The sequence below is a fragment of the Tympanuchus pallidicinctus genome, unplaced genomic scaffold, assembly GCF_026119805.1.
Source record: "Tympanuchus pallidicinctus isolate F22 unplaced genomic scaffold, pur_lepc_1.0 scaffold24, whole genome shotgun sequence".
Taxonomy (NCBI): Eukaryota; Metazoa; Chordata; class Aves; order Galliformes; family Phasianidae; genus Tympanuchus; species Tympanuchus pallidicinctus.
Window position 1 is genome coordinate 4,501,341 of NW_026294741.1, and position 11,894 is coordinate 4,513,234.

At 51.5% G+C, this 11,894-nt stretch overlaps 1 protein-coding gene across 1 annotated transcript in view; it reads left to right on the forward strand.

The window, feature by feature from the left end:
* The window catches only part of RTN4RL1 (reticulon 4 receptor like 1), a 28,059-nt gene extending 16,926 nt beyond the window's left edge, over positions 1–11,133 (forward strand). Inside the window, exon 2 of the mRNA XM_052688423.1 lies at positions 8,163–11,133. Within this exon, the coding sequence (XP_052544383.1) occupies positions 8,163–9,499 (1,337 nt within the window). The 3' untranslated portion in view covers positions 9,500–11,133. The remainder of the gene's footprint in view (positions 1–8,162) is intronic.
* The last annotated feature ends 761 nt before the right edge of the window (positions 11,134–11,894 follow it).

Sequence of the window (11,894 nt, forward strand, 5' to 3'; positions counted from 1 at the left end):
GAGCTCCCTGTCCTCTGCCAATTCACCTCCTTGCACTTGCCTGCTGGCACGGCCATGGGTTGAGCTGGCAAAGCCCCCCACCATGCTGTCATGCCAAAAATCTCACAATAATCATGCGTGGTTGACTGGATGAATCCCCTTGGTCATGCCATCCTGTTGAAAATCTCAGAATAATCATGCTTGATGGTTGGGGTGCACCCCTTTGGTCATGCAAGCACACCAAAAATCCCACTGTAACCACACTTGGCTGGCTGATTGGCCATGCCATGCCATGCCCTTGGTGATGCCATCCTACTGGAAATCCTGCAATAGCCATGCTCGGTGGGCTGGGCGCATCTCTAGCTGTAGATGTCCCTGTTCATTGCAGGGGAGTTTGACCAGGTGACTTTTAAAGGTCCCTTCCAAGCCAACGATGCTGTGATCCCCTTGGAGGTGCCGTTCTGGCCCACAGAAGCAGAAGCATCATCAGCTTCTTCTATCAACATGGCAAGACCTGATGGCTCCATCACCCATCTGCAAGCCAGCGGATGCTTCTTCCCTGCCACACGTCGGCCTCAGGATGGTCTAAGTGACAAAATGGGACCTTTGTGTGTGATGGGACGAGGCACGGGACTGCAGCCCTGAGCCTTGTGCTTGGAGGGCACTGCTGCAGCGGGAGGAATACGGCAAAGTGGGGTTAAGTAGAGCAGATTACATGCGGAAACATGCTCTACATTCCCTCTGCTTCTGCATAGATCAGTCCTGAAATGAGCATTTAAATTAAACAAGTTTCTATATCCGACTTTCCAATCCCACAGCCGCTCTCACCGTTGGCTTCTTTTCTTCAGCTTGAGCAGAGCGGGGAGGAGATGCAGCCATGGAGAGGAGTGCTAATTAAACAGGGACTTCCACATTAGGGTACAAATCCTCTGGACCAGCAGAAACCCTGCCAGTTTCTGTATTTATTTATTATTTTTTCAGTACAATTGTAATTTCCAGCAGTGCCTCCAGCACAGGGAAAGAGTTCAGGGGCTGCTCTCGGAGAGGATTAGCGTGCTGGAAGCATTATTGCTTTCCTTCACTGTGAATTCAGGAGCGATTCCCTGATGGCTGTACTCTATATAGAAGTGAATCGGTGCTAATTTGTTTTTGAGGATCACACATCCACCAACACGTGAAAGACAATCCTGCCTCTCGATGTATATTTCAAGTTGGTGCTACAGCAAACAACGGAAAATAAGGAAGAAAACGAAGCCAGACCTCCCTCGCCCAGAAAGCCAGAGCTGGAAATGAGCGGACGTTGAGATTTTTGAGCTTGAGCCACCCCTTGCCGAGAGCTTTGGCTCAGCTCCGTGCCTGTGGCGGATGGGCAGAGGGAACAGAGCATCTCTGGCTGGTCCTGTCTTTCTGCAGGCATGGAAAGCCTAAGGGACACCACGTCGGACAGGATGTCAAAGAGACAAAGCATAAAAGGCTCTCTTCTTGGCAACACGTTGGTTGTTTTTTTTTTTGTTTGTTTGGTTTTTTTTTCCTTTTAAATCATCCTCGAGTTTAACTGTGAGAGAGGAATAAATGGCTAAATGGACTAATTGAATCTGCAGAGCCCAGGGGCCGCACACCTGGCTGGCCAGCAGCCGCCCCGCCACCCGTGTCCATCCCTCAGTCTGCGTGATTCAGAGGGACGCGGTCCGTGGGGAGGGATCAGCCCCGGCTGAAATGGAAGACAAAGCTATTGTTTCAAACAGAGTTATTGATTTTTACATTTATTACACTATGAAATTTATGGTCTGGTTTCAAACTGCAATAGGAGTTAATGATCACCATCCAGAAACTTCCAGGTGACCTTGGCCTCGACTTTGGTGGTGGAAGGGAAATAGCTCCAGATATTGGGTCAGCAAAAGTGAAATAAACCTGCAGTGTCCTAAAGGACTTCATTCTGGGGTTCCACTGACCCCATCTCTGCACCAAGCTTTGGCTCACAGCGAGCTCCAGGCTGTTTGGCAGCAGCAGAGCAGGCAACGGTAACTGGACCTCACCAACTCCAAGCAAAGGCCACTGCTGCTGCTAAGAGTAGATGTGGCACTGAGGGACATAGTGGGCATGGCAGGGATGGGTTGGGGTTGGACTTGGTGACCTTAGGGGTCTTTTCCAATTGTAATGATTCTTTGGGTTGGTATGGTGGGGATGGGTTGAAGCTTGGACTTGATGATCCTGGTGGTCTTTTCCAACCTTGCTGATTCTATGATTCTGTGATTCAAACCATGAGATTCCAGGGTGCCCAAAAAGCACCAGGATGGGAAGGAACAGGGCAAGAGGAACCTCAGCAGAATGGAGAGCTGCTGCACGCAGAAGGCATGGCCACTTCTGCCACCAACATGGCTGAATGGGCACGGTGGGGATGGGTTGGGGCTGGGCTTGTTGGTCTTGGAGGTCTTTTCCAACCTATGATTCAACGAGGGGTCGGGGAGGCTAACAGAGGTCTATGCCATTAGCACAAGTGGCACCGATGCTGCAGAAGGTTTTTAGGGACAACAGCATCACCAGACTAAAGCCTTATCCTGAGTTTTCTTTAAAAGATGCCTCTCAGCACATCTCCTGGCAGCAGCCCCTTTCTGAGGCCTTCCCTATCAATATTCCCTTTGAATTCCCTTGCGTACATCTTCACCTGGGAACACCTCCTGGCAGAGAGACGGGGCTCCCAGCTGCGGGGGAAGGATTTCTCCTTGCAGTGCCTTCTCCCTGGAACATCCCCAGTGCTGCACCTCAGCTATAGTTGTGTGATGCCAGTAGCCTCCGAGCTCAGCTTCTGCCTCGGAGGTCATAATTGCCATTAAATCACAGCTTGCCTAACCAAATTATGCAAAACCGAAATTATCTCCAATGATTTTTATGTTGCTGAAATGTTCCAGAACTGCTGGGGTGATGGCTGGGGGATTGGGAGCAGCTGTCACTCCATCAGAAACCATAACTCCAAACAGCTGGGATCTGTCAGTTATTTATGACACCGTTTGCAAGAAAAAAAATAATAATAATAATAGTGATAATAATAATAAAAAAAAATGAGGGAAGTGGATGGGTGGTTGTTGTTCTCTGGCTGAAAGGCAGTTCTACCGCATGCCGATGCTGGAGGGAGCAAAGGCAATGAGGATGCCAATGGAATGCTTTGCACAGAGGCTGGAAGGAAGCTGCTGCTCGCCAGGGGAATTTGATCTTTGTCACAGCCAGGGATGGTTTGTTTATTGCAAAAGAAAAAAAAAAAAGAAGGAAAAAAATAGGCAGCTCCCAACCACAAGTCTGACACTGCTGTGTCGAACTGTCCCAGATCTGAACTGCGCTCTCAGCTCGCGCCCCGTGGCGCTCTGTGCTCAGGCATTGCCTTTCGTCGTCCTTCAGCTGGTGCTGAAGGCTTGAGGCTCCTTTTTCCCCCCAAACAAATTTGTCATGGTGAGAAAGTTCGTTTCTGAAGTAGGGGGGGGAGGGAACTTTGCACACAGTACCAAGAGCACTGTTTGAGCCTGATTTGCCAAGAAAGGTTGGGTGGATGATGGCAATTCCTGCCGTCACAAAAGGGAGTAAGAAGTGTGAGGCAAAGAACCGTGTGACGGTTGGGTTATCCAACGAGAATCCTCCACAGACCCATCCTGCTATGGTTTGTCCAATGCAGGGGGTGGCTGAGGTGAGCTGGTGAAGGCAGTGGCTCCTCGGAATGATATTTGTCCTCATGGAAGGACGTAGCCCATGAAAGTGGGTGCTATTAGGAGGAGGATGGAAGTTTTGAAGTGTATTTTCCCCTCGGGTCACAGTTGTATTGTTGTGGCCCAGTGACAACTTAAAAAGCACCTTTGAAAGGTGTGGGTGCAGGTGGGGCAGGAAGATCTCTCTGTCTACAGGTGGTGCTCCACAAAGTGCGAATTTGGCTTCAGAAGAGTGAGTGATGAGCGAGCTTCTGCCTCTTTGATAACACAGAGTGCGAACAGAAGGCAGATGCTTTGTCCCCACTTGTAGCTTGCTCTGGTTAAGTATTATTATTTATATTATGTAGTAGCTATACATAGTGTTTTATGGCAGTAAAGACCCATAAATCAGCAGCCAGAAGATGAGGGCTTTGCTCTAAAGAGCTTATAAATCTAACAGCCTGGGCAGAACCGGTAATGGACGCAGCGAGCAGTCGGACAAGTTGCGTGGAGACATGAGCTAAGATTGGGCTCCCCAGGCAGATGGCGGTTTAGGAGAGATTTGAGAGAACTCCATCCCAAAGAGCAGATCCTGCTGGGGGAGCAGCAGCTGTGACCCACATAGCAGAGAGGTGAAATGTTGGGGCTGGAGGTGACCCATCAGGGCCAGTCCTAGCTCCCAGCTCCAAGCTGGGGACTTCTGATGGAAATAAGTGGCCCTGCTCCTTCAGCAAAGCGTTAAAATGCTGGAATGTCGGGTGCCAGCATCTCTGCTGCTGCGCTGGAGCGTTGCTGTGTCTGGATGAACTCGCTGTCTCTGGGCGTCTGCATTCTTCTGGCCGTTTCGGCTCTTGCACAAATGAAGGCTTCATGCTAAATGCATTACGCTGTATAACAATTAATCCCGCGCTGCATATAGAAAGTCCTTACTCATCAATAATGCATTCAGGAGGAGTGATTTTCACTCTCAGTAATAAGGCTAAGACAATGGAAACAAGCAGGTAATGGGGAACATTTATAACGATGTTAATCTAATAACGGGTATAATGCTGTTAAAAGTAAGACTGCAAACTGGACACATCCAAAGATAAATTATTTCAAGCATTCATTAACTAATGCCTAATTAATGCCCAATTAGAGAGATGCTGCATGGGAAATGATTTGGACAGCCCGATGAATTCATTCCCATCACTAAAACCTGAGCTGGGAGGCTGCAGAAGGACAGAGGAGCCAGGTGACACAGCACGGCGGTGGGAGAACGCCGGCAGACAAACACGGCCGTGTTGGTTTGATCCGTGTCGACAAAGCTTTGGTTCTGCTCACTTCACTGGCAGCTTTCCATCGGATTTTTACTTTTTGAAGCTCTCCCTCCCTGGTGAGCAGCGCCACGCACGCCCGTGACCCTCCATCTGCTGCACAGCCTTTACAAGATGCAGTCAAAAGGTTTGCACTGGGAAGAGCTTGACATGTTGGCTGCAATCAGACACTGGGGGAGCTCAGGGCTATCATCCCGGGAGGGACAGTCCCACTGATGGCAGCCAGGGACCCAGGTGGCTCCAGCTGCCTTAGCCATCACGCAGCTGGTCCAGCAGCATCAGGGCTGCTCTGTTCTTTCGTTCAAGGGATCTCATCCCCATATCAAAATGGCAACCAAACCTGGACGTCCTGGAGCATCTCATAGCAGTGTGCAATTTGCAGGTCTGTGGGCTGCGGACTCATCCCTGATGGGACCACACACCCTGAGCACATCCGCTGAGGAGGATTCCTCTTTCCAAGTCCTGCTCACCACGTTATCGCTGCTTCTGAGCATCCTTCCTTTTTGTTTCCACATTCTCTTTGTCTCCAAAACTGCAGCCTGTAGGTAGGATGAAATCCCTGGCCTTCCCTCCTACCATCTTTCCTGCTGGAAGAGGAGAACCACCGGCAACACCCATCCCAAAGGAATCAACTCCTCTTCCATTGGCACTTCGGCCATTAACTCACACCTTTAATTAAAGATACAAGCACAGATCCTCCTGCCCTTCACCTCCAGAGCCATCGGGGACCGTGAATCTCCATTCTCCCTTCCAAAAGTGCAGCTCCTTGCTCCCCATACATCCCATCCATCGCTGAGCATCGCTGGCAGCCGCCTGCCATCACCTCCTAGACGTGAAATTCGGGATGCTACGCAAGCCCTGCCCAGCTCCTCCTCCCACCAGTAATCCTGTTAGCCTGGCAACTATCGTGTCACGGAACAGCGCATAAAACCAGCATTGGGAAGCAATATGTAATCTTCCAACCTGCTGCTCATAGCTGGGAGATGGTTTATTGATTCAAACCCTTGTGATTTGGTATTTGCAATAACAGACTCCGCATGTGGGAGATTGTCACTGTGCTTGTGCTTGGCAGGATTTTACTAATAAATATAAGAGCTACACGACTCTTTGTGGCTCAGTGTGACTCGGGTGGAGCTGGGAACACAGAGCTGTCCCGCCTCAGCAGAGTGTATCTGTGGGTTATAAAGGAACAAGAAGAGCAGAAAGCAATTCTGCACCTATCTGCAACTGTAATCAGGATATCCCTGAGATTAGCACCAGAGAGGTGCTTGGCTGGAAATGCAGGGCAGCCCAGGAGCAGTCTTGCCTGAATCATGGCCCCTTGCCCCATGGCAAGTGCACGGTGGTGGCTTGGAGAACATTCCCTTTCCTACACAGCCGTAGGAGTTGTCGCGGATGAAGAACTCCTGACTACAGCCCTTTTCTGGCAGCAGTGCAGGAATGAGCCATCCCTCCCTGCAGCCTTCATTCCTGCAGGGTAGAGCCTGTAGAAAGCCCAAATCCCCATCTGTATTTCTATCCCCATTGCTATCCCCATCCCAGCAGAGGCTTGGCCCAACAGTTTGGCTAGCATTGCTATTCTTTGAAAAAAGTAGAGCAGTGCAGTCAGAGGTGGCTGCCTCTCCCCGCTAATTTATGAGAGCCTGAGTAACCAGTTTATCTAAAAACATGACAACTTTGCCTTGAAAGAGTGGGTCCAGATGGACAGGTCACCTGCTATTAGCTCCCCAGTAATAGATCTCCATCCCCGGCAGAAGGCGAGTTATATTTCAAACAACATTAATAAGAAACCAGTGAGGTTTTTTTCTTTCTTTTTTTTTTTGCCTCCCACTCATATTCAGCTGTAGGCACTCGAAAAGAAGGACTGTAAAAGCCCAAAGGGTCCAGCACCACAGCCTGTCTTGTGGTAACGACATGGAGTAATTAGAGGTGAACTCCACTTCCACTCTTGTTTTTCAGATTATTACAAGCAAATCGCGGCATGAGGACTCTGGGGTAGGATGGCACTGGCAGCTGTACGCTGCTCTCATTTTACTCCTTTCTCCCGTGAAGTCCAGAGGCAGAATTCATTAGACATGAGCAAATTTTGTGTGTAAGAGGGAAAGCAGATCCGGGAGGAAATCTGAATGAGAAATGACAGCCTGGTGCAATGAGTCTGAAAAGCCACTCCACGCAGAAGGAATCGCCTGAAAGCAGGCATGGTGTGAGGAGTGGGAGAGCAACGGGAGCTGGGCGGCGAGGCTGGCGCTGGGCGCTGAGCCGAGAAGGGATGATTGCTGCCTGCTCGCTTCCCTGCTCCGCAGCCAGAAAGCCCTGGCCACAGGCAGGCTGTAGCATTGCCATAGGACATCCATTTAAAATACGTCTGAGCACCAGCTTCCAAACTGGGCGTTCAGCTCGGTCCGTCCCACCAAGTGCTGAAAGCGTGTTTCTGTAAATCACTCGTTTGCAGGGGAATGTGCTGGTGCTAACAGGGCATGGGCGTAGGAACAGCGTGGAAAGCAGCCAGCTCCTCCGGAATTCATGGAATTGTAGAATGGTTGGGTTAGAAGGGATCTTAAAGCCCGTCCAGTTCCACCCCTTGCTGTGGGTTGGCTGTACTCAGCAGAACAGGTTGCTCAGGGCTCCATCCAATGTGGCCTTGAGCACCTCCAGGGTGTCTTTGTAGGTGAGGAGCTGCAGCCTGCTGAGCATCCTCGTGGCTCTCATCTGGACCCGTTCCAACAGCTCCACATCCTTCTTGTGTTGGGGGGGGTCCAGACCTGGATGCAGTACTCCATCTGGAGTACTCACGAGGGCATAGCAGAGTGGGTCAATCCCCCTCCTTGCCCTGCTGCCATCCCTCTGTTGGTGCACCCAAGATGCAGCTGACATAGCACAAACACACCGCTGGGTCATGTCAAGCTTCTCATCCATCAGAACCCCCAAGTCCTTCTCCTTACTGCTCTCAGTGAGTTCTTTTCCCAGCCTGTACACCCACCTTGTATTGCCCCAACCCTTGGGCAGTACTGAGGTGTGCTGTGTGGTTGCATGGCACAGATGTAGTTTGGGGTGATTGACCAGGAGGTGAATTCAGCATGAGGAGGTGGACAACACCCCATAGATCATGTTCAAACTGTTGCACACAGATAATTCACATGGGCTCTGTGTCCCCAAAGCTGGTCTGACACCACTCTCCCCTCTCTCCAAACAGGGGCCCTCGCGGAGCTGCTGCTGGTGCTGCTGGGGCTGAAGGTGCCTGGGGCTGCCAGCTGCCCCACCGACTGCGTCTGCTACCCTTCACCCATGACCGTCAGCTGCCAGGCCCACAACTTCGTCACCATCCCCGAGGGCATCCCCGAGGACAGCGAGCGGATCTTCCTGCAGAACAACCAGATCACCCTGCTGCTGCGGGGCCACTTCAGCCCCTCCATGGTCACCCTCTGGATCTACTCCAACAACATCACCTTCATCGACCCCAACACCTTCGAGGGGTTCGTCAACCTGGAAGAGCTGGACCTGGGGGACAACCGCTACCTGAGGGCTTTGGCAGCCAACACTTTCCAAGGGCTGGTGAAACTCCATGCCTTGTACCTGTACAAGTGTGGGCTCAGCTCCCTTCCCAGTGGGATTTTTGGTGGCCTCCACAACCTACAATACCTTTACCTGCAAGACAACCACATTGAGTTCCTCCAGGACGACATTTTTGTTGACTTGGTAAACCTCAGCCATCTTTTTCTCCATGGAAACAAGCTTTGGAGCCTCCACCAGAACACGTTCCGGGGGTTAATAAACCTGGACAGGCTCCTCATCCATCAGAATCAGCTGCAGTGGATTCACAGGCGGGCGTTCCACGACCTCCGGCGACTGACCACCCTGTTCCTGTTCAACAACAGCCTCTCGGAGCTGCAGGGGGACTGCCTGGCCCACCTGGGGGCCCTCGAGTTCCTCAGGCTGAACGGAAACCCCTGGAGCTGCGACTGCAAGGCCCGCTCGCTCTGGGAATGGCTGCACCGTTTCCGGGGCTCCAGCTCCAACGTCATCTGCGAATCCCCCGAGCGGATGCACGGCAAGGACCTCAAAGTGCTGAGGGCGGAAGATTTTAGGAACTGTTCGGGCTCGGAGTCGCTCCACCAGATCAAAACTTTCTCAGCTGCAGACAGAGGAGCCTCCAAAGCCCACCATCCCCACCACTCCTCCAAGGAGAAGGGTGGCGAGAAGGGTTTGCACAGCAGCCATCCTGCAGCCCGGCCGGGACCTCGCCGCCCTGCCAAGAACTGCACCAGCCACAAAAACCGCAACCGAACCCTTAAGCCGGGATCGCTGGGGCCGCGCAAAAGCGGGCACGAGTTTCCCGACTACGTGCCTGACTATCAGCACAAATTCAGCTTCGGCGTCATGCCCACCGGGCTCCCGAAACGCAAAGGGAAGTGCACCCGGCGGACGCCCATCCGTGCGCCCAGTGGGGTGCAGCAGGCGGCGGGTGGCTGTGCAGGACTCGTGGCCTCGCGCCTGGTCTTTGTGCTGGTCTTGGTGGCCATCATGCGCTGAGCTCGGCCACGGCGGAGCGGATCTGCACTGCGACCCGTCTACGAAGGACCAGAGTTTCTTTTCTTCTTCTTTTTTTGTACGTGGAGAAGTCTGCGGGCGCGGACTGCGGCGGGCGGGCGGATGGAAAGGTGTTAGCACGCATTGCGGCCAACAGCCGAGCCCTGCACCACGAGACAAAGCCAACCTTACCCAACCGGATCGTGGGGACCGCCGGCGACGACGGCCGGACAAAATGGAAAATTGCAAATTCCCGTTGAGCGACCCCGCCGAGGACCGCAAGGAACATAATTGCTGTAAAAACGATCACCAATTAAGCCTACACTGTTTCTCTGAAAGTGAGTGTGTGGACACTTCTACTCGTTGTATTAAGGACATTGGTTCTCCCACGTTTTAGCCCTTTTGGCTCCAACCCCACAGGCCAACGTTGGCTGGAAATCTCTTAGAAGACAATCTCAAAACCCTGAATATCTCAGGCACTACAGCAGAACAAGGCTTGCCTGCTGGGCTTGGAGTAGCCAACTACCAAAGGAAAGACTGGTTAGAGGTGGAATAATTAAAACAAAGCAGAGCAAAACAAAAACACACACACACACACAAAAAAAAAGAACCTAAGGAGATGAAGTACCTGCGAGGAGGTGCGTTTTTTGTAACCGCGTTCACACATCCAACAAACAAATCCGACAAATGCACAGGCCCTCCCCTCTCCTCAATTATCCATATGTATGTCTTATAATGTTTATAAACTATATGGAAACTATATCTTCAGAACTAAGGATTGTATTGTCGAATTTATAGCAGAACAGTATATCCTTTTCTCAAGACCACAATCGGCAGCAGTGCCTACAAATGCTGAAAGCCATCCGGCAGCCTCGGTGCGCGCGGGGGACCAACGTTCTTAGCAATTTAGAGCACTAAACTTTGGGAGGGGTGGGAGGGGGCTGTATGCAACGCAACAAAGACCATAGGCAGAGAGCCAGAGCTCACCCTTATGTCCTAATTTCTGAGCGAGGGGAGAGAGAGGCGGCTTAGCAGCGTCTGGTCCCGATGCCACGGGGATGTAGGGGCTGAAGGCTTCCAGCCACATTGGTTACGTGAGGACCTTTATAGCTGGACTAAGGTTTTCACTCAAGCAGCAGGTCTGTGGGATGCAGGCGGCCCTGACAATATCAGGAGCGGTTTGGTTTGTGTTTTTTCTTTTCTTAATAGGAACGGGTTTTGGCACGGGGAGTTGGAGAAGTGAGGAGTGCAGCATGCACGGGACCTGTCAACAGCACTGTGCCCAGTGCTTCAGGTCCACGGTGGGAAAGAGAATAGCCCCAGACAGCTGCAGGAAGAGGTAATGGCCAGCTGAGGGATGAGGAGCAGACTGCACGTTCCCCTTGGCCCTAAATAAGCCTCACCAAGGACGCTGGGGTGGGATGTGCTCACTGGGCTTTATGCACTCACTGGTCCAGATGTGCTCACCGGTCCGCTCTGCGTCGGGGCCACAGCGCAGCTGGCAGCAGCACGCAGCGCAGCCCGTGGTGCTGCCCCAGTTCTGCAGTCGGTGTCAGTTCCCTGTCAGCGTGGATATTGGAGATAAAACACACTGAGGTTAATGCAACAAGGGAAATAAAAGTGATCTTGGATGAGAACTGGCTGCTCTTCATTTCGTGATGGTATCCCAGCTCAGGGGGCACACTCCCAGCATGCAGTCCCTGGGCATGAATACTGTTCTTTGGGGCAGATGCTGTGTGGCTGAGCCCACAACACCCTCCCTGGAACCTCAAACTGGACGGGGAGGGGGCAAGTACACCTGGTCCCCTGGAGGGGTCTGGAGTTGCCCGGGGAAGCTGCAAAACCAAAGGTTGAGATGCACCAAATTGTAAAAGAGGTCCTGGGAAACAGCAGGAGGGATTCAGGGAAGAGGAAGGGAGGGTTTGCTCCATTGATCCCTCTCAGTTCCAGCTCCTATCCAAACTTCTCCTTCTACAGGGCTCTAAACCTCCACTAAAGGGATGTCCAATGCAGCCAGAACAAATAATCTGTGATCCGAAATAGCTCCCTCACGCCCTACTCTCTATAACCAATAGCAACTGAATGAGTCTGGCACTGTCCCTTAGAAGTGGAGAATGTTGTTATGTCAGTTATTTTGCTTCGTACTCTGGAAATCAAAGCTCTCAGTGGGAGAATGAAGAGGAGAAGCACTTTATTAATTTTTATTTTTTTTTTTAAGTCTGTGTGTAACTCCTACAATATAAGAGTGAGATGTCAGCATTGGAGATGCTAATGTTTTATAAATGATTTGGGTGCAGCAGGCAAAATGGAGCCTCTCTGAGATGAATTATATTAGAACCGCCTGGCTCCAAGTCGTAATTGTATTTTTAGTATCTTTTCCTTTAACATGTAGGAAAAA